The 24,368-nt window shown below is 39.2% G+C and overlaps 1 protein-coding gene across 1 annotated transcript in view; it reads right to left on the bottom strand.

Moving 5' to 3' along the window:
* Nucleotides 1-23,213: 23,213 nt before the first annotated feature.
* Nucleotides 23,214-24,368, bottom strand: part of LOC129718754 (uncharacterized) — a 220,347-nt gene continuing 219,192 nt past the window's right edge. The window contains exon 8 of the mRNA XM_055669801.1: nucleotides 23,214-24,289. Within this exon, the coding sequence (XP_055525776.1) occupies nucleotides 24,032-24,289 (258 nt within the window). The 3' untranslated portion in view covers nucleotides 23,214-24,031. The remainder of the gene's footprint in view (nucleotides 24,290-24,368) is intronic.

Raw genomic sequence — 24,368 nt, 5'->3', positions numbered from 1 at the left:
TGAGTGATTTTTCGGTTAAATTGTTTCTTTGTGCCCACTCGAACACATCAGTCAAATATTAGTAACGAAAATTAGTTAACCTAAGAACCAGTGATTTTCGCGTGGGGAAAGCAAAGACTTTCTTTTGATGCTTATGAAAATCACTCTGTAGTATCGAAGGTGTTTTGGTTTGTTCCTCTTTCTCTAGGCTGTGTGGCCACGCCTTAATGGCAAAAATTTACGCTGAACTCGATACAAAAGACTGCGTGTAGAAAATTCAGCTTCAGTCTAGTTTGTCACACAATAGCGAGTCACCATTTTGGATAGGCCCTTTTAAAACAGCAGTCGCGAATCTACACGAAGAACTGATATGATAAAATGACTTCTTTATCAATAAGAAACAACTATGAGAAGTTTCAGCGAAATCATAAATTACATGCTGAAAAAATATTTTTTGACGTGGGACTACGTCTTTGTTTACTATACTGGGACGCATTCTGTAAAATTGGAAATGAAACTGGCAAATGTGGCGTCAGGTTTAAAACGTTAATAACAGCATAACCACATGATGGATATCAATAACCAATATGTTGTTGGATAGATAAAATGTATAACAATTTTGTAATATGCTAGCTATCACTTCAATTTCAAAGTTTCAATAACAAATTTACGCGAACAATGAACCAATTACATGCGAGCATTCCTAGCACAGACGACGTGAATAGACACCATCAATATCGAAATAAAAATTGTCAGAGTCACCCCGTCCGAATCAATAAGGTATATTACAAAGGAGTGGCAGATAAGTTCTCAATTTGCGTTCAGAGGTGGCGAGTAAAAAGTTGTGACGTCACAACAATAGTTACGTTAATAGTAACGTTTTATGGTTAGCTAAAAAACCTGACGATATTGTAGGTTCACATGGTGAGACGCAGGTTGTTCCAGCCCGGGGTCTATTTTAGAAGTGGAAGTCACCTATCAAGGCGGGTTTTGACCCAAAGATGTCACAGGCTATTCTGGATGGTTTGATCATTCGACTACCTTCTATTGGTTTTACGGTTGTAGCTAACGTTCATGACTGCGGTGGTGGCAATTACGGGGTCTGGCGTGAACCCAAAATCAACTATGCCGAAGAAAGAACATCAGTGAAGCATCTGGTACTTGGAAACGACGTTCTCTTTCTCCCGGATCCTCATCATTTATTGGAACAAATATAGAAATGGCTACATGACGATGGGTTCTTCTACAAAGATAAATTTATATTGTTCAAGTCACTTCCCTATATAAACCGTTCATTACTTTGTCATTGTTCCTGCATGTTGATGAATAAATATTTCATGCAATACAAAAAATAATGTCGAAAGATTTTTCAGGAAAACTTGTTACCAATAGGTTTTTGGTAAAGATTGATGAAAAAGCTTAATCGTTGAAAGAAACATTTTCAAGCTAACAGTCGAAGGTTGAATATATTGAGCTTTTCTCCATGTTTTGACTAACCATGAGGCACATCCTTGTGACTGTTTCGGAGCGGCAAAATGTTCGGTTGGAAGGAAGAATAGGAAACAAGTTCGGACATTTTATAAATTAAAAAATCATTTACTTTAGTTAGACCAGCTGTTATTGTATTTTTTTATTGCCAGATTTGAGAATTCCCAAACATTTGAAGTTGTTTCTATCTTTCGCCACTGGATTATTCATATCTCTTTCATTAGAGTCCATCTAATGATTGTGTCACACACAATCTCAGCCTAAGAAAGAGATTAAGAACATTGTAACATATGGGGAAGGCCAGAAGGAGAAAATCGCGAATAAGTGATAAAAATATTTTATAAAAAATTCTCTTTTTCAAACGGTTTAAAAAAAAATTCAGACATTTTCCTACGTTAAACGGTCTTCAATTGGTTGTAGTGACGTCACGATCTCAGCACGCGAAAAATGTTGCTGTCTAACACTTGCAACCACACTCATCTGCCGCTCCTTTGTATTTATCTTATTGCGTCCCAATAGGTCAATTTGTTTCTGCTTCCACGAGCTTAGACTAATTTGATGTCTCGAAGGTAAAGGTTTCCCTAGAAGTTCGAAACAATCCCCATTCTTGAACAATTTCTAAACCTGCTTTTGAGGAAAAACTGCAATGCTGCTGTTGATGGTGATTGAAAGTTTATCTCGTAAATATTATAACCATAAATTACTCAACAAGAATTTGTAAATTTTTGCAAAGGATATTTATTTAATTTTTTCTTCGATATTCACTAAACAATCGTGAACGGATAGTATCGAACGAGTAAATTCTCAAATATACACATTTATAGAAAAGTAAGAGCCTGCAAATGGTTGTGAATTTTTGGTGAATTTACCAAGATAAATTCAGAATCTCTTTTTATGTTTCAAAATTGTTAGATGATATATTATTATTTTAAGCTTTACCATATTAAACGTATATTAGCTCTTCGTAGGGATGGGCGATACTAGCATCGATACCAGCGGTATTGATACTAGGGGTCGCGGTATCGAGTATTTTGGCACCGATACTCACCGCGAGAAATGAGTACCGGTATCGATACTTTCTAAACGAAGATTCAAAAAAAATTGCAGTTCTGATACCGATACTATCGAAGTATCGATAAGCGGTACTCCTTCAACTGATACTTCGATACCTGGTATCGAAGTTCATTGAAGTATCGCAATACCAAAGTATCGATACTTCTGTCAGTATCGCCCATTCCTATGTCTTCGTAATACAGCGAATGTAGTTGTAGGCAAATAAAAAAATTGTCATGCAAAAAAAAAATGGAATTGTTGATTGCTACGATTTTTTGCTAGAACTTGTTAATAATTTTGTTTAACATTTTTTCTTCTAAAGAAAATAGTTTATTTGACACGGCACTATACAATTTATGTTTAACTGAGCCAAGTATATTTTTTTATTTCTAAATTAGCAGGGAAAAGAGGGAGGCACATTTTTTATATCTCGCGGCCGTCTACGAGCTAGTGGGGATTTAAGGTGAGAGAAGGGGAGCTACAATTTTGTTTTTAGCTATTTTATAATACAGAAAGTATTCATTTGTACGTGGCTAACCAGTGATGTTCTATTTGAGCAGTTTTGGTCTGAGGTATCTGCGTAAACATAAAGATGCCGAGTCTTCGTTCTAGTGTCTCCAGCATGGTGTGTCATTTTCTTTCAGTTTGTGACGGGAATTGTAATCTAACAAACAGATAAAAAAAATCAAATTTTAATGCCAGCATTTTTTATAAACCTGTATAGCAGAGTCATGTACTGGAGATCACCGCTTCCCTGAATGTCTCTAACGGGTACGTTCGGTTGTTTTCCTCGAGCCCGAAGGAAATCTATAAGCTCGGACCTAACATCACAGTATTCCGTACACGACCAAACAACATCGATATCATGGTAGCCATCGCCACAAATGCAGTGATTACTGTCTACAAGCCCTATACGAAAGAGATGCGTGTTTAACGTGTAGTGATTGGACATAAGTCTGGACATCACGCGAATGAAGTCTCGACCTACATCCAACCTCTTGAACGATGCTTTCGCCGATACCTTAGGAAAAATGGAATGTAGCCACCGTTCCAGTTCATCAGAGTTCCATGATGATTGCCAACTGTTGATTGTTCTCTGACGCGAAATGCTATAAAATTCATCATAAGCAATTGGTCTTACATAAACATCGCCATCAATAGCACCTACCTTAGCTAAAGCGTCAGCCTTTTCATTGCCCTGATGAAGTAGTGGTCTATGGGTAGGGTTTCGATGATCCCAAGGAAGTACTGAATAGCAGGTAGTTCTGCGACGTACACGGAAGCAGGAGCATCGAGTTTGTAGGAGGAGGTAAAGTTTTCGTGAAAAACACCGAAGCCAGTGGACTCATCTAGACACTGCACTCATCTAGTCAGTGTAAAACCTTTTATCATAACTAACATGTTTAAACTAATTGGAAAAAATCTTAGGGATCTCTTGGGGTCGCAATTGAACCGAAATACCAGAAATGTCTTCTTTCATGGCGGTGTCGAAGAATATAGCATTATCAAAAGTATCTAAAAGTGCGACATTGAAAGAAACGTATGAAGAAGGGTTAATATCTTGAGCCATATAGTCAAAATATAAAGTCATAAATCTGGATTGAGGTTGAAGGTCGACCAACCTCTCGAAATTTTCAATTACTAATGAGTTCATAACTGTGCATCGAATTAGCAACCGGTAAGAGAGATTCCAAAAACGATGTTTCAACGGAAGAATACCCGCTAGCACTTCAAGACTCATCGTATGGGTCGACTGCATAGCCCAAGGCAATACGCAAACAACGATACTGTATTCTTTCTAGTTTAATAATGTGTGTTTCCGCAGTGGAGCGAAAGCAGAAACAACCGTATTCAAGAACTGACAGTATCGTTGTTTGGTATAATCTTAGAAGGTCTCCTGGGTGGGCACCCCACCAGGTTCCGGTAATCGTACGAAGAAAATTAATGCTCTGTTGGCATTTTCGTGTCAGATACCTAATATGACAAGCCCAGGTGCATTTAGAATCGAACCAGACCCCGAGATATTTAGCGACTAAAACCTGAGTGATCGCTTCACCCGTTAGTAGGAGCTGCAGCTGAGCTGGGTTATGCTTCTTAGAAGAAACGACCAGCTCAGTTTCTGCGGAGAGAATTCGATACCCAGCTTAAGAGCCCATTCAGACAAATTGTCTAAGATATCTTGCAATGGTCCTTGCAGATCGTTAGCCTCGCTTCTAGTAATGGATACAACGCTATCGTCTGCAAGTTGCCTTAGCGTTTTTTTCTCTTTCATCAAGCTCTTCATCTGCCTGTTCAGTACCTCCCACTTTCGAAGCAGCTTAACAGAGTCGTACTTCCGGTAGTCCTTATACGCCGAGGACCTTCGCGCGTACAGTTCATAGCACTCTTTGTCTCACCACTTGGTAGGAGGACGCCGTTTAATCGTTACCCCGGGTATCGGTTTCGTCTTAGCTTCAGTCGCGGGGTCGATGATCAAGCCAGAAAGGAGCGCGTATTCTTCCTCCGGAGGGAGTTCCTCGTAGGACTCGATGGATTCCACAATAAACGTCTTATAAGACTTGTGAGGTCATACGCAATATTGATTGGATCCGATGGAGTTGACCTATTAGCAATTGAGATAACAATTGGTAGGTGATCACTACCGTGGGGATCGTTGATTACTTTCCACCGGCAATCTAACGCTTGTGATGTCGAGCAAAGGGATAGGTCAAGCACGCTTTCACGTGCTGGAGGATTAGGTACACGTGTCGCTTCCCCAGTATTTAAAAGTGTCATATTGAAGTCGTCGATTAAGTTACAGATTAAAGAAGATCGGTTGTCGTCGTACAGCGACCCCCATAGCGAACAGTGAGAATTAAAATCTCCCAATATAAAAAAAGGCGCGGGAAGCAACTCTGCTATATCAGTGAGATGCCTCTGTTCAATCCGCGCGGATGGAGGGATATATAACGAAACAAGGCATAGGTCTTTTCCATTCATATTCGTTTGAATGGCAACGACTTCAATATTCGAGATCGAGGGGAGGTCGATTCTAAAGAAGGAGTAGCACTTTTTAATCCCTAAAAGTACCCCTCTACCGTGTGAGTCTCGATCTCGACGAATAATGTTAAAATCGTGGAAATTGAGTTGATCGTTTGAATTGAGAAAGGTTTCACAGAGCGCAAATGCGCCACAATTGTATGTATTTATCAAATGAGAAAATAGATCGAATTTGGGGATGATACTTCTGCAATTCCACTGTAATACAGTGATAAAATTCCTAACCTCTTTCGCCGTATTAGTCATCGAAAGATATGATAGCTGAAATGAGGGGCCAAGTTGCTGCTAGTTGCTTCAAAAAGGTTTTCACTGTAGGAAGAAGGGCAAGAAGAATATTTTGTAGAGGATCTTATATGTTGAAAGTTTTAAATATCCAGTCCACAACATCAGAAAATTTTATGAACCCTTTTTTTTATCTTCTGATCGAAAAATGGGTGCACGAGGGGTTTTTGGTGCCCCAGGAAGCGGTGGGTACTCCTGGTTTGATTTGAAATTAAAACCGGGAGGTACTTGCTTCGGTTTTTTTTCACCGCTTCCTTCTTGTGTTGGCTTATTGGTCATTCCGTTAGGGGTTATCTTGCGACTTTTGTGAGAAAGATTAGGAGAGTTGATAATTCTCCTCTGCCTAGATCCTTCTGGCATGGCATAAGAACACCCTTCAACGGGATCGTCAGATGTACCCTCATCGGTTGGCAAAAAGAAAAATATGATGTTTCCTGTCGAGGGTGGCTCAGCTCTCTTTAGCATTTCTGCAAAAGAGCGCTTTGTTCGTTCCTTGAGGGGACGCTTAATTTTTTCCTCGCGCTGTTTGTACGCGGGACATGCCGAAAGATCATGCCGAGCTCCCTCGCAGTAAAGACACTTTTCAGTATCCTCACTGCAAGCGGACTCAGCATGGTTGCTTCCGCACTTGCTGCAGCGTACCTTGTTGCAGCAGTAGGTGGCTGTATGACCTAACTGCTTGCAGTTTTGGTAGTGCATGACCCGCGGTACGAACATGCGTACAGGGGGACGAACCCTGTCCAAAGAGATGTAGCTCGGGAGTGCGGATCCGGCGAGTGTCACCCGGAAGGAATCGATGGATACTGAATGCAATTGCTTGATATCCAGTATCTTTACATTTTGAATCAGGGAGTTCTTGAAACAGCCAACCCCGTGACGCAAAATGTTATCGACCGTGAGGTTTCCTTCGGTAACCACAACGTCGATCTCCACGTCCTTGGCAGGGATGTACACGTGGTACTCTCTTGTAAAGAGCTCGTAGCTAGCAATTGCGTTTGCTTGCTTCAAGCTACTCACGACCACTCACAGTTTGTTCGACCTCACCTTCGTAATCTCGGTTACGACCGAAAACTGTTTTGCCAGGTCTTTGCCGATTTGAATAATGTTCAGTGGCTTCTTTATGGGTCTAAAGTAAACTACGAACGGACCTTTCGCGGCATCTGGGTAAGCTTTTACCCGTATTTCCGGTACTCTTGATACAGGGCTAGGTAAAGGGGATGGTACAGGGGAAGGTAGAGAGGAACTGATGGGGGAGATCTCAATTTCTTCCCCATTTGTTTCCACATCCAGGAATAGTTGCACCTGTACACTCTAGTACCTCGCTAGGAAATAGCCGGCGCCCGGCGACGCGGGAATTTGCAGTGACTACTGAACTGCTTTCTTGTCACAATGTTGGTACCGAAAACACCAGTAGCACGCATACAGTCTGGACACAGTGCACAAAGTCTTCTGTGCCACAAGGGGTAACCAGCGCCCGGCTGCGCGGGGATTTGCTCTGACTGCTGGATTTCTATTGTCTATCAGCAACGAAACCGAGAAACACAAGCGACGCGTACTGTCTGAACACCAAACAGTATTGTTTGTTCGAGCGAGCAAAAATAACGGACCAATTTTCGAATGCTTCCTCTCGCAACGACAGCTGAGAAGCTAATGGACATATCTTCTTATGTTTTCCAATTAATGAACCAGTGTAAGGGCTTCCATATTATTCTGAAAGTAAGATCCATATCATAGATTTGATTTATTCAGAGTTAAATAAGACAAAACCATTTATTATGACAACGTAAGTATTATTGGATTTGGTTTTTGAGGATATAGAGTTAGTTCTGACTTTGACGCATTACGAGAAATTCTTGGCGCCTCTTCAACAAACACGATATGCTTGTGCCTTGTCAAATACATGTTGTTTGCACAAAAAAATACTACAGGCATAATATTGCCAAAAATAAACGATATTCTCTCGAGTGTTATTGAATATATTTAAAAAAACTGATTTCCAGGGGAGGCTGAAAATAAAAATTCGTACAGTCGCTGAGCAAACACATTGACTCTGTCAGCAGACTCTGTATATTTTGTAACAAAAAAACCCCTAATTAATGTTTAGTCCCACGTCACCATTTCATATAACTTTAGGGCTGTATACCTTTTAGTATTTTAATAAATCCACACGCTCCTGCTCATATAGAACGCATACTTTGAATATATAGTTGAACCAGAAATTGCATGGCCTCTAAGCTAATGATCTTAATTTTAAAAGCTGAGAGCTACGTATTGGTTATTGGTTAGATTAGAGCTACGTTGCAGATCAAGGAGGAGATACTAATATTAAATTAACGAAAACTCACAAAAAAAATTACCAAAACCTGTATAAACATCATGTAGAGAAAAATCAATTTCTTTAAATATATTCTGCAAGTATAAATGTTTCAATCCAACATTCTGAGTTTGCTCGATACAGATTTTTAATACAGATTTTTTGGCTCGAGATACAGGTTTACAGATATTTTCAAAGTAAAATTCATATTTAAATGTGTCAACCCTGGCTGCAAACACTGTTTACCTTTAATTTGATTGAAAAAAGTACCTAGAACAATGTGGATGGGCGAGCTCGCGATGTGTGTATATGTATATGTTTCGGGAGAATTGACAGTCTTCTTGATCTGCAGTATTGGGTTCTGTTCAATTCAATGGAAATTTGTGAAATTAATCAGGGGTGGCATTGCGCATTTCGTTTCGAGTGATTTTTGTTCGTTTCGACCACATTTGACATTGCCGATTTCGATTCGAGCTCGAAACGACTAGATGGCGTATTATTGCAGTTGATCTTCGAGCAAAACTGGCATTACGTAATAGTTTGATCGAGCATTTTTTAGCTCGAAAGTGATAAAAAATGGTCGATAAGTTGAAGACGTTCGTTTGTACTTAAGTTTGTTGACTAAAACATCAATAATTTCACTAAACATCTGTGGAGCGGAAAAACATTAATTCCACTAGCGAGTAGATTCAAAGTAGGGGCTAACTTTAACGGAGCAGGAATTGTACTAGTGCAGTTTGGAGGGAAATATTGTACTTAAAATAGGTTTGAGTGCTCCCCGCCTTATTCTGAAATGTTGACGAAACCATGAAAAAGATATTTCTTTTGCATCAGAAAATAACTAACTTTGCTTCATTCAATGTAAGCCTAATTCTCATATCTTATTGTTTACGTCATCACTAGAAGATCGTAGAAAAACATTCAAAGATTAATATTTTGTTTCAAGGACAAATCTTATTAGAAACGTGAAAAATGCCAATCTCTAGGGGCAAGACACTATTGATATATGGCGGAATTTTTCCAATACTAGATATTTCAAAGTATTTATCGTTGCATTATTAGGCGTCGGTGTGATGTCAATGTGTCGGATAAATAATAAATATCAAAATTCATCAACCGATATCGTATAATACTACCGAAATATTTGTCCAGCCCCTAGACAAATCTGACATTTATTTTCGAGCCAATGTTTGCTCGAAATAAACTGCAATAAAATTGGGTGTCGAAAATAATACGCAATACCAACTCCATCTCGAAACGAGTTTGATTTCTCTCGGTTCGAGTTATTCGAAGCGAAATGCGCAATGTCACCCCAGTTTATCGCAACCAACACAAGAACTTAATTTGCACAAATCAAACTAAACATATGTAATAAAAAAATAACAAACAACTATTATTTTACATTAGAAGTATCCGTTTACTTTTTCAATTGATTTTTTTTATCAATTCAATGTAGGAAAAAGTATCGATTCAAAGCTTTCTCAAAATGAAATTCTATCTGCAACTTTCTCTAAAATATTCAACCTCATTGCACGCAAAGAAAATTGCGGATTGAGGGGCCAGCCATGTTCCTCGGCATACTTGATTAACAACGTCAACAGCATTCAACGCTGAAATTCACTTCATTCACTTCACTTCATCATATGCATGGGCATTCCTAATTTTTTCCACAATTTCTGAACCCTTCAAAAACTCAAACTTCGCATGTTCTGCGTCTATTACGCTTGAGTGTGAAATGTTGTCCTTAATCTCTGTGAGACGTTTTTAATCGCAACCAGTGACAGGTTATCTTCATCCTGAAGCTATTCCGGGTTGTAAATAGAATAAATCCCAAAAGAATAAATTCCTGAGAGACGATTGAGGAACTTTATCCGAAAATTCCGCGACCCAAAATATCACATCTTTTATGTTAATCTTTTTTTACGCTGTCATGATTCGCCTGTATCTTGATTTAATCATTTGAATCATGTTCTGATCCATAGGTTGAATAACCGCTGTAGTGTTCGCGGGTAGTGCATATAGCATTGTCGCTAGTTTTTAGCTCCTCCGCATTAAAATGTGAGCAGTTATTCAACACAAAGACAGTTTGGATTAGAAGTCTTGATTGTGCCAAAAAATGTCTAACCTGCGGCAAAAAGGTAAAAAAAACAGGTTTTGAAGAAATTACGTTTCACCCAGGCGTTTTTGGATGTTGTGTAGTAAACAGGCAGTTCTTCCATACTCATTAATGGCCGAGGGTTAAGATACTTTCCAATGAACATTGGAGGTAGCTTCAATGCGCAGTCCATGTGAGAACATGACATAAACGTCAAACTTTCTATCGTGGTGCCCCTAGTGAATCTTATTAAACATATGTTTTAGTTGGTATGCTTTTAAAATATAACCCGCTCTTGTCGGCATTAAAAATCTGACTCGGGCATAAATTTCTTGTTTGCATTCCTACAGAGAAAATATAAATGTAGTCTTCAACTGCAGCAAGATTTCTAGATAACTTCTCACCCGCAATCTTGAGAAAACGAATTTCGTTTCCCTTAATAAATTTGTCGCTCCTTCATACAACATTGTCTATCATTTATGATGAGCACGCAGAAGAACTCTCGTTTCTTTCAAATGTATGGGTATCTGGGTCATCCCCGAGTTTTCAATCTAGCAGTTAACGTGACAGCTTTTATGATGGTTATCAGTGAGGTACGATGTCGTGATCGTCGAGGAGCCACACCTGAGCATATTTTGTACGTAGCCATGAAGATCATACGCATGCGCGTTTCAGAAGGCTTGAGAAACACCTTCAAATGTATGGGTATCGCTAACATAACGCGTGCACAGCTAAACGACAAACAGTTCTTGAAATCGTGTATAGAACGCAATTTTTTTTTTCCAAACCGTTTCTGTTTAAACCGAGTTTTATTCAGTATTGGATGCAGAGAAAGCGGGATGTGGGATCAGACAACTCGGAAAACCGACAGTGTTCCTGACGCTAAGCGCAAATGACTTCCGCTGGCCAAACTTACTGAAGATCTTGCACAAGCTTTCTAGTGGAAATTATGGCAGGAATTTAAAAGATGCGATGCAACAGTTATCGGTGTTAGACCGAACAATACTGGATAGTAAAGATCTCATGACATGCAGTGCCTACTTCAACAAGTCGGCTCACATCATCATAAAGATGCTATCATCAACGAGATTCAGTCCGTTTGGAGAATACCACGTTGTAAATCATTTCAAAGCTATCGAATTCCAGCATTGTGGTAGGCTGACAACCGACTCGCGAGGAAATGCTGTTAACCGTCGTGTTGATCGATTGACTCTGTCCCGTCAGTGCTGAAGATTTGCCAGATTCTTATACAAACCATGTATAACAACTTAGGACTAATCAGTTTAATCACTGGATTGCCAAGACGATGTGTTCAAATATGGATCTGCAATTTATACTGGAGGAGTGCTCGAGAAGGAGTATCGAACGTCTTCGTCAGTGGTTTTCTTCGGCAGGTTTTCTGCAGCAATCAATCTTATGCAAAAACCTGCCGAAGAAAACCACTGACGAAGACGTTCGATACCCTATGTCAACAAATCTAACCGCGGTATAAGTAGTTTACACCGGATCCTTATCATGCTGTAGGATGAGTACCTGGACGAGGACTACACGAGATTGCTGAAGAAAGTCAGCTTAAAAATACTTCACGCGCGCGCAGGAGGCTCCATGGTACTTGAAAAAGCCCTCTCTCTTGAACAATTATTATTTATTTATTTCTTTTAACGAGACCTCAATCATGATTTAAACAATTTGTGAGCCTGCTGTTAGAACCTAATGAAAACTGATGTCTTGAAAGAAAACATGTTGGTAAGGGCTACTGCTACTGGACAGTACAGGAGCGCCGCTGAGCTGTCATTGCAGCAGTACACAATTTCTATTCATGTGGAATCAAGGAGAAACTGCAATGCTGCTGTTGATGGTGATTAACAGTTCTCATGGATATGGTTACGATAAAAGTCATAAGTGACTCAACCAGAATTAAACACTTTTGCATCGGTTTTATGTTTTGGTTCAGTAAGTTTAGTTTGTGTCAACCCATGATTTCTTTGTGCTAACGTGAAAACTAGATCCAGGAGTATTCGCTGTGCCAAGTGCATATTAATGATAAAAATATTTATTGAGCCAAAACGGTTCGTTTGATTGCCATAGTTCCTTCGGCAAAGAATGTCATTGGACATCGAGAAGCCCTCTTTTTTCTAGTTTCGAACTTATAACAATGCACCTTTCAAAGTGGACTCTGTAATTTCTAAGATTTTATTCATCTAGCTGAGGGTTCCTTGCAATTGTGTTGACAATCACTGGAAAAATTATAAAAAAAAACGATTTTGAGGATATTATTTTTATTTATCAATACTTTTACACAAACTCTTTTCAAAAGTAAGTGGTGATTAAAAAAACCTAAATTAATCCACCTAGCGGTCAGACCCAGCCTTTCTCATTCAATTTTTTATTTTTTTTTTCCTCACATAAAATTTTTTATTTGTAAAAATAGATTTACATGAGCGCTTCAATCCAACAAATGTATATTCACTCTTTAGGTTCTAAAATATTGATGTTGTAATCTTTACATATAAAAATGCAGTCAAGTCTGTCTGTGTATAGGCCCGAAAACTACCGAACCGATCGACGTGAAAATTTGTATGTAAGGGTTTTTGATGCCGATAAAAGTTCCTATGATAGCTCTTCTGGAAGGGAGGGGTCCCATACAAATGAAACATAGATTTCTGCACAACTCAAGAACAAACCAAGCAAATGAAACCGAATTTGGCATGTGGATGTTTTAAGGGGTAACTAATATGTCTATAATAGTTGGATGAAACACAAATTAGTGCACATCTCGAGAACTAATCAACCAAATGGAACAAAATTTGGCAGGTAAATGTTTGTAGTGGTAACAAATATGTACATAATGGTTTGAAACCCGACTCCCTCTTCTATAAGGGAGGGATCCCATGAAAATGAAACACAAATTTCGCACAGCTCAAGAACCAATCAAGAAAATACAACCAAATTTGGTATGTGAATGTTTGTAGTGGTAACAAATATGTTCCATAATCGACCTCAGACAACATTTTGGATTGTAAGATTGCAACTTCCGGTTTCTGGAAAACAGCCGAAAATGGCCGATTTTCACCCAATATAATAATATCCGGATCTAGAATAATACACAGGAGCTAAAATCGACCACAGATAGCATTTTAAATTCTCAGATGGCGACTTCCGGTTTCTGAAAACAGCAGAAAATGACCAAATACCACCCAATATGAGTTTTTCTTTAACCAGTATCCTAAATACCATTTTAAAATCCAAGATGGTGACTACCGGTTTGTGAAAAACAGCCTAAAATAACCAAATACTCAAAAATACATAAACATGTGTATCTCTGGAACCAGAATGATGCAATGAGCTAACAATTGACCTCAGGCACCATGTTGAAATGCTAAATGGCAACTTATAGGCAACAGTCGGAAATGACCGAATAATACTCAATATGGATATTTCCGTAAACGTGATGATGCACAGAAACCAAACATTGACCCTGGACACTATTTTGAATTTCAAGACGACCACTTTTAGTTTCAGGAAAACAACCAAAAATACCTCCCAATATGGGCATTTCCGGTGTCAGATTGATGCCAGAAAGTCTGCTGATAATGACAGAACACCACCCAATATGAATATATTCAGAATTAAGGCGATGTACAGAAGCCAAAAGACGAGGATGTTGTCAATTCGATAAAACCAATCATTTCAAACGATTTGTTAGTTGACTTTGATCATATCCTATGGCCGATTCGTCGCGCATTTGCAGACTTCAAACAAACCGCAAGGAATCAATGAACTAGGAACGTTCAAATCGTACGACACCACATTTAAATCATGTTGAGGCCACATATATCGATCAAAGCAGGTATAGTTTTAAATAGTCTTTGAATTTCTCTTCTTTCCATAACTTTTGAGCCACATATCAAATTGTTATGAAGTTTGTTATTTGTAAGTTTGAGAGATGACTCGTTCGTATGACACTAGTTATGTTCAAATAAGCCATGTAATCTTTGAGATGATAGACTTTCGTTGTTTTATTAACAATTTAATACATAACGGTTGTTTAAGTTCGATTATAATCAAATGAAATGGGAACGTGTAGGGCAGCCAAACTTTGAAACCACGTGTTCAATCATAATTCATCAGTTAGCCCTTAACTAGCCCGCTCATCTGATAATAATATTGATCAAATCAGTTGTGTAGTTTCTGAGATAATGAAGTTTCGTGATTTTCACATTTAAGTATATTACAGACGAAGTTACAGTCCGATTACAGAAAAAATTCAATAGGGTGTTACGAGGCAGCTAGACTTATTAGTTGACACTAATTTTGTGGAAATCGGGTCGGCCATCTCTGAGAAAAGTGAGTAGTCTTCGGAATATGTTCCATGCATAGCTGGATTTCACATTTTTAAACATAACAGGCAAAGTAATAGTCCGATTGCAAAACAAATCAATAGGGTCTTATACGGCAATTAGACCTTCCATTTGACACTGATTTTATGAAAATCGGTACAGCCATCTCTGAGAAACATGAGCGAGATTAAACAGTCTTCAGAACACGTTTCTTTTCATAACTTTTGAACCATTAATTCAATCATTATGAAACTCAAAACTTAAGGGTTTTCTAGGTAGTCCGTTCTTTTGAAACCAATTTTGTTCAAATCGGTTGTGTAGTTTTTGAGATAATGATGTTTCATGATTTTCACATTTTTAAACATTACATCTAAACTAAAAATCCGATTACAATAAAATTCAATAGGGTCTTATGGGGCAACAAGACCTTTCATTTGCAATTAATTTCATGAAAATCGGTCCAGCCATCTCTGAGAAAAGTGAGTGAGAATAAAAATCTTCACATACACACACACACACACACACATACACACATACACACACACATACACACACACACACACACACACACACACACACACAGGAAATGCTCAGCTCGTCGAGCTGAGTCGAGTGATATATGCCATTCGGCCCTTTGGAGCACTTTTATACTTTCGGTTTTGCAAGTAATTGCTATACCTTTCTAGAAAAAGGCAAAAACTAAATATGTGCAAAGTTTCAGTTAAATCATAAATGATAAAAAGAAGTATAATAATATTGGCACATTTTTCGTGGATCTACTTAGTAGCTTTTGCAGCTCTTAAAAGCAATATCAATAAAAATCATAACGAGTCGTGCTTAAATGCAATAACGATTAGTATCGTTACTATAGATTAAGATGTACAATTAAAGGTGTCAAAGGCATTTTGTGTTAGTTTTTCGAAAGCAAACTGTATGTAACAAGCAAAGCATCCGATGAATAATGATATAAAAACTATTCCGGAAATAAGCATAACTGTCTGTGGAATTTATTTGCCACGTACAAATGGCACAATTAATATATCATACTTTTCGCTTTTGCATCCATATTCTTGTGCCGAAAATATTTCGTGATCTTCAACTTCAAGATCGATAGGTTTTGGTGTTGTACACCAAAATCTAACTGAAATATAAAGGTACTATTTCGGATACCTAGTGGAACTGTTAGTCAAATTGTGTCGTTACTCTTCAAATAAGATTTATTTTGTATTCGGATCGACGCTCATGCGTCATTCTTTAATTTATGTAGTAAACCAATAATAATGTAGAAAATCAAATAAAAGGTATTTCTCAGTTATTATCACTTACTATCATCCAATATGATACGGGACCGTTTGCGTTGCGACATCCACCATCGGTTCTCAGCAAGCCTTCCATTCGATAATTCACTGCTGTGATCCGACCGGTCGTAACCCACCGGATTTTGTGTTTCGCCTTTGTCGTCCCGTAGTTGGAGAGATCTTTGCGTTTCGTTTGAGTCAACCGGTGATCCGTCACAACCAAAAATCCTATCATACTTCATAGTTTGTTCATTGACAGATTCATCACTGCAATCAGGACGATTTGGCTTTATTGAAATTGAGAATGTACAATTTCGAGTTTGCCATATAGAATAGAATATATTTGAGTTTTGGACTAGCTCTAGAAAGTATACAATGATCGACCCTGCTGCCTTTACGTTACCAGGTTTGGTGCAATTGCTGTCACTTATTTCGTATTTTAACTGCTTATACAGTTCATTGTACGGGGCAACACAATATTTTAAATCATTTTTGAAGGTAACAGCTCTTTCAGTATGAGGATCATTATTAAGAAAAAAATCGGCCATTTGTAGACCTTGCTCCAATCGCATCAAACTCATGGGTAACATCAATATCTTCCACGCATCTGCAGAGTTCGTCGTCATCGATGACAGGGTCGACATATAGCTCCTCTAAATCTTTCGCGGTCATCTCTTCGATGTGGTCTCCTACACACATTCAATGTCGTTTTTTTCACAGCCCCAATAGCCGATCCCATTGAGTGAATCATCCAAATCCAATTGGTCAAGAATACACCGGAATGTATGCTTTATATAATACCTTTTGAAAGTTAGATCCAGGCTGGATTAGGAACGTGGTATTAGCAGTCGGAAATACCACCTGTACATTTGGATGATTAAAGCTTATGTGACCTGGAGCATTATCAATGAGCAGCAGCGCTTTTAAAGCAAATTTTTTTCGCCTCTGGAACGAAATGTTTCTCGAACCATGTTTAAAACACTTGCTTAGTTACCCATGCTTTCAGGATGTGCATCCAATGAACAGGGAGATTTTAAAAATTCATTCCCCTCATCGATCTCGGTTGCATGGTCTTATGTAACAGGAGAGGTTTTAAAAATTTATAACCGGTTGCATTCGACCAAATAGTAGCGTGACTCGGTTTTTGCAACTTCAAATCCGGAAGATGAGCATTTCATCGATGCCAGGAAAGTTCTGCTGGGCATTTTCTTCCAAAATAAGCCGGTTTCGTCTGCATTGAAAATTTAATCAGGATGATATGATCCATCCTCAACTATTTTGGCTAATCTGACCGGAAACTGAGCGCACTCTCCTTTGATTTGCATGTGTCGAATAATGTTTTTTTTCTCAAAATCCTGTAGAACCAGCTCTTACTTGTTGTGAAGGTGTTAAACACTTAGTTTTTTTTTTTGACGTAGGACTACGTCTTACCGCACTATATCGAGATACATTCTGCGGAAACCAAAAACCAAGATGTAACGTTGGAATCAAATATCTCAAACGGTAATACTGATGTAAACACATCATGGATTATAATAACCAATATGTCGTTGGATTGATAAAATAATAGAAAATTTTGTGATTCTTCAATTATTATTATCATTCATTGTTAAATATTAAAAATTGATGAAAAGTTCAAGGTCGAATCTCCACGAGTTATGAAACAATCACATGTGAGCACGCCTGGCACAGACTGAAATATGACATTAATTTCCCTGATAATCAGCATTCAGCACAGAAAAGGGCAACGTAGGTTAAGGCAACTCTGAAATCCCAGTGAAAAAAATATTCAATTGAATATGAAACTGCAACGTAGTGATCCCGAATTAGCTTTTTATGCTAGAAATATTAGTTTTTTCGCTAGAGACTGGTTTAAAGAAGAATCACCTTCGGTTGAAAATTTTTTCCTGTATATTTCTCAGTTTTCCCTGGTATTTCCTGATTTCACTGATCGAAAAATGAATTCCCTGACATTCCCTGATTTTCCAAGTTTTCGACACCCTGTCATGAGTAGACACCAACTGCCCGTTATGATAACCACTATATCAGTGGCAAAAAAAAAATTGACAAAATCTCCCCGTCCCAATAGGTCGACTAATATTTACTTTTATGAGCCTAGACTATTTTGATGTCTTGAAAGTAAAGCTTTTTCGGAAAATTCGTATTAACCCCCTTTATAAGACACTTAAACGATTTGCTGTTAGAATGTTATTAAAACTGATATCTTGAAGGAAAACATGCTGACGCAGGCAACAGTACTGAACCGAGCCATTTATGTATAGAGCGCTGGTCGCTTGTCTTTAGTGCAGTAGAACTCGATTTTTATTTGTGTGCAGCCAAGTCAAATGAAAACTACATTGCCGCTGTCGACGTATATACATCGATGCGTGTTAGGTTAACAAGTTAACGCGTAGGTAGCGTGTTGTGATCCGGAAGACAATTCAATTACCTGCTTCTTTTTTGTCGAATACACTGAATTCTTTTTTACCGTGATTTTATTTTACACGTTTTCTTTTCACACGTAGGGGAAGATTTGATCAAAACGACACGATCTTGTTTTGCACGATATGTTCAAAATTACGCAATTTTTTGTACGTGATTCTTTTTTTTTGCGCGGACGCGTCAATTGCGTAAAAAAAGAATCCATTGTAGAAGCAAACATCAGAAGGTGCCGCAAACTACGCTATGCGATCGAAGACAAAATAATTCTGTACGCAACAGTATATCACGATGTTGTATGTTGCATCCAGTACCAGGTTGCCAAAGCTTGTGATACAATAATTGGCATGTCAATGAGTAGTAAATTAGTAAAAAGATTAGTTGATAACCACTTTTTTCTGTTCAGTTCCGCATCTTTCGACCAATCATGAGATCGCTTCCTGTAGCTGCAACAGATGTGTTCACTTCATTTTGAAGTGCTTATTGTATTGCTACCCCTGAACAAATTTCAAACATCGATGTCTTGAACGACAGGTAAAATATTGTAGCAAAATAATTAAAATATCTTTCCAACGAAAGTAGTGGTCAAAATAGTACACGCTTAACCAATCAGAAGCTCGGTTCCAAGTGCATCCCGCGGCTGTGGTATAAAGCAATCGACAATCTTCCAGAAACTATTTAGATACTAAACATATGAACACAACCAATATTCGGAACTTTATTAAAAATTTGCTGTTTTGATAAAATTCACTATTCGGTTTCAATAAATGGCATTGACAAACACAAAAGAACTACTCTTGACTTTAGTCAAGCCTAAACGTTAACCGAGTCGATTCACCAAAAAAGAGCGTTTTTTACACGGTACCTATCTATTGTTGAAAAAATACTTTATTGCATCATATTTTCAGTTCGTCTATTTTTCGCTTTCCCAGCTGCACACACTGTCTGCCTTCAGTAAACTTGAATGTTGACGGGTAAAAAGTCGTTGAAGAAATGAAAATTAGTTCAAAGAAACAGTGTCCTTATGCTATAATCTTTAATTTTTTTCCGGTTTGAACTTTTGGAGTGCATTTTTTTTTTTCATTTTGTCGGCCAGCAGTGTAATCATGATAAATTTAGTTATTTGAGATAAGAACGATTGCATAATATGCTTTAGATATCTGTCCAAACATAGAATTTTTCTTACATATTGAATATTGCAGCCTTAAGTTAATTTACTTACAATCAAAAAAGCTGGTGAATTTGACTTTGGTTGCTCATATTCGATCTATTTCTTCATTATTTCATTATTTAATTGTATTCAATCCACTGATATTCAAGCGAAAGCAGTTTTAAAATGCTTAGGCATAATTATCATTCCATTTCTAGAACATTTTTCAATTAAAACGCTAGTTAAATAAACTGGACATCCGCAGCCTCAGTAAGGGAGCATGCCGAAAAATTAAAATACTACGAACCATCAAGAATTGAAAACCGACCAGAGCAATCAGGAGCAGGCAGGAGGAAACACATATACAAGCCTGTGATCGGCCCGCACAGCCTGCACACCGTGAAGAACGACAACGGCCAGCAATGCGTCAATTTCACAGCTTTCGTGGACTGGTAGCCCGGAGTACCTCATTTTTTTTTCGAAAAGACATCCACAAAACCACTTAGAGATCACCTGACCAGCGTAAAGCGAACTAAATTCACCATGTTCTCATCGGTGACCGGTTCTTCTCAGACATTACAAACGGTGCGAATATTGGCTCGGACCACTACCTAGTTGCGGTAACTTTGCGCTCAAAACTGTCGACCGTATACCATGCGCGACATCACCGAACCCCGCGACATGACATCAAGCAACTTCGGGACCCCAGACTGCGCGCAACAGCTCGAAGCGGTACTATCCACGGGCGGACGAATTTCGAGGAGATTTGCCGTAACGGCGACACTAGAAGTGGAAGCACCGAGTGACAGAAACGATACCAACGACGAGGATTTTGAGGCAGCGGTGAATGAGAAGAACTAGACTTGGGCGATATACCTGGGCAGGTCAACGAGAGAAAAACAACGCCAATTATAAACGGGCACGGAACGACATGGCCACGATTCTCAGACGAAAGAAGCGCCAACAAGAATAGCGTTAACATGAGGAGCTGGAGCAGCTGTACCGTGCTAGTGATACACGGAAGTTCTATGAGAAGGTAAACCAGTATCGCAAAGGCTATGTACCGCAAGCCGACATGTGCAACGATGGAAAAAGTACTTCGATGGACACTTGGATGGCGATACAGTAAACAGAAGCGTAGCAGAAACTGACCTAAGAGCACCAGCAGCAGATGGCCGAGTACCAACGCCTGATGTTCATGAAGTTCTTTGGGAGATCGGGAAGCTGAAGAACAACAAAGCCGCAAGCAAAGACGCACTGCCGAGCGAGCTCTTCAAAGATGGGAGAAAGACGCTGGTTAGAGCGCTGCAATGCGTTGTTTCCAGGGTTTGGGAAGAGGAAGAACTGCCAGACGAGTGGATGGACGGAGTCGTCTGCCCCATCCACAAGAAGGGCGACAAGCTGGAGTGCTGCAACTACCGCCTGTTCCGCCGTCTATCTCCTATAACGAGGAGGTTCGGGGGCCAGTACCAAGCTGGCTTCATGGGAGCCCGTGCCACCATGGACCAGATCTACCCGAATCGGAAGGGTCTACAGAAATGTTGGAGTACAACGTGCCCACACATCACATCTTCATCGGCTTCACGGCAGCCTATGATACAGCCGATCGAGAACAGCTTTGGCAGATCATGCACGACAACGGATTCCCGGATATACTGGCTCGACCATGGCGCAAGTGATGTGCTACGTGCGTATTTCGAATTGCGAATAAATGCGTCGATAACGAAAAACATGCGAGCGAGGGGCTCCAAGGAGAACAGCATCAGCCTTCCATCCCAACTCAAGTCTCTGTAGACGGTGATGAGCTTGAGGTGGTCGACGAATTCGTGTATTTGGGGTCACAGAGGACCGCCGACAATAACCCCAGAGACGCATCCAGGAAATCGTGCTTACTTTTCACTTCGGAAGACACTTCGATCGAGTCGAGCGCGACGACGCACGAAACCTGCGCTGCATAAAACATTGATGAGACCGGTAGTCCTCTACGGAATCGAGACAACACCGCTTCTCGCGGAGGACCTTAATGCTCTTGGAGTTTTCGAACGGAAGATGTAGCGAACTATTTACGGTGAAGTACATACGGAAGACGGAGAATGGCGACGGCGCATGAACCACGAGCTGCATGCGCTACTTGGAGAGCACACTATTGCACACCTGACGAAAGTCAATAGGTTGCGGTGGGCCGGTCACGTCGCAAGTATGCCGGACGACAACCCTGTGAAATCTGTCGTCTGTGAAATCGTCTGATTGATAATGCAGAGTTAGCTTACAAGCTTCGCAGACGGCCTCAACGTTATTACAAGAAATTTTTCGACAACGGAGGCAATATACGCCAGGCTAAAAGTGGAGGCTAGTAGAGTTTAATTAAATTTCGAACACTTAAGATATGATGTAACTCCTTGCAATTAAAAGTCAACGAAAAATGAATTTTCTCGTCTATCTTGAAGGTTCATCCTATTTTCAAAGGATGTGTAAAAACTTGCAACCGTCATTTCACCATAAGTGGTAATGCTCCCGCTATGCGGCGCTCGCGTTAGTGATAAACCAATCACTGATATCGATAAAATATCGATACGGCAATATTCGGGTAGTGAAACTGGGGCACCACAAGATAGATGTCGTTAGTTATTAACGTTATTAACGTATTTTGATACAAATTTTTACACACGATTTTCAAATTTCATTATATGAACATGAATGTCTGTTCTCTGTGTAGAAGGCAAACCGTCTCAATACTGGCTGTCACTTTTTTCAACGCCTGCCGATTCCCTGGAAGTGGTCCTACATTAAGGAGCTATACATCACTGGAAAAGAAACGAAATGGTGGGGGAATTGTGGGTAAAATGAACAGGGGTGGTAAAATGGACACCCGTTTAAGTCTCGACTATTACGTTGAAAAATAGTACAAACTTTTTTGGCACCTTATCTTAGAGGCACTAGAAGCTATTTTAGACAAAGTATGCGACATGAAACAGTCAAACAGTGAAAACAATAAACAAAAACAAAAAAACACGTGTACATTCGTGGTGGTGATGTTATTTTTGGCCTGCAAAAAATAAGGTTTTTTTTCTAGTGTTAAACAGTATTTTATAACGATTTTTCTGCATATATCTGTACTCACACCAATAACCAGCAGAAATCATTAAAGGTTAGGAATTATTTTAATGATTTTCTCGATATGTTTAGGTATTTTCAATAATATTTATGTGCGGGTAGAATGGACAGCCCATGGTGATGGTGAAAAAATTGTGTTAATTTTCATTGAAAAATCTTGATGCTTCGTGTTTATATCAGAGAAACGCAATGGTAAACTCGGACCGATGAACGGTAAAGTAATCGTACTTTTCATTACTATAGCCAAGGACGGTGATCAATAGTGAATCTCTATGTCAGAGAATCGCCAAGGCACTCACCGTTGAGGTAACTGTCACACCAAAACGATTAAAGGCAATGCAAAATCATACAGCTCGCCCGTCTCGATGTTGACAGTTGCCTTAACGGTGAGTGTCTTGGCGACTCTCTGGTGTATAGTATGAAAATTTAATGCATTTGCGTGCCACATGCCTCCACTTTAATGAGGCCACCGAGTTTTTTACTTTAAAATATGATAAGCGAAAGAACACTACTTTACTACTACTACTACTACTACTACTACTACTACTACTTTCTGAATTCTTCTGTGTAAGTTGTGCAGATTAGAATATCGGATATTTGCTAGAGCAAAAAATCATCATACTTCACTTAGCTCAGATTTTTATTTTTGTCCCTTTTTTGTATTCTGCGCCGCCCATAGCTCTAATATATATGATATGTATATTTGTATGAAAAACTAAACCTCTGTCAGCAACTGTGTGAAGTCGCTATGCTAGACTGCTGTTGGTTTCACAGCTGCTATTAGAATTAGCGAGCCTCGCTTACTTCACCAATCAGTGATAATTAGATATAGGGTAATTTGTTGTTTAGATTCCGTTTGTATTGTTTTGCTATTTGAATTGGCCTAAACTGGATCCCTAGAGTTGTTCGTTTATATAATTAATGTGTTAAATTTTCTTGTTTGATACTAGTTTTTATTGGAACGCAAAACAATACCTTTTTTTTCTGACATCGTTAAACCCTAAATGTCACTACTTTGTCACATTTCTGTTTTTTTTTACTTTTGTTTTGCTAGTTTGATCGTGGTAAGCTCTGATGGATTTTTATTGTTTTCATTTTGTTTTAGAAAAGAAAACCTCTACATAGTGGCAACACAATTATTTGTAATCATACTTAACTACAAATCTAACGAACGAACACACGTTTAACAAGTTTTCTAACGCACGATAAACTCAACCAAATTTCAATGTCTATACCGATTTAGGCATTGATTAAACCGAAAGTTTGTTTTGGCTCTATTTGAATTTGTTTTTTCCCTAATGCTCGTGATAGGCCACGTAAAGATTACTCTTGTATTTTGTTCTACCTGTTCAGCTCAACATTCACTGCTATCTAGAGATCTTCGAGAGGCTTTCCTATCTGACGGGGGGTGACTAACTGCAGAAATTGTATGCACTAATATTACCTGCAGATGGCACTGTCGTCGGTAGCGCAAATGCTGTGGGCAGGAGCGAGGAATAGCATACCGTTGGAACACACGCACAGCTGGTAAATTTTGCTGTGTCCTGACGAGGTTGCGGAAGCAGACGACGACGACGATAAACTGCTTCCGCCCCCACCGATGTGGTCCCGCATCGATCCGGAAGATCCGGTGGCAGACGTTGGAGGCTGAACGGTTTTCAGGTTCGGTAACAATATGGTGCTGGCGTCCAGACGGATCTGCGGATGAGAGTCGTCAGGGAACACGGATTATTTTTTTTTTTCGAGGCGAAAACGAAACAGAGACGAAAGGTAAAGG

This window comes from Wyeomyia smithii, chromosome 1, assembly GCF_029784165.1.
Source record: "Wyeomyia smithii strain HCP4-BCI-WySm-NY-G18 chromosome 1, ASM2978416v1, whole genome shotgun sequence".
Lineage (NCBI taxonomy): Eukaryota > Metazoa > Arthropoda > Insecta > Diptera > Culicidae > Wyeomyia > Wyeomyia smithii.
Note: the sequence above shows the minus strand (reverse complement) of the source record. Positions and strands in the feature narration are given on the sequence as shown.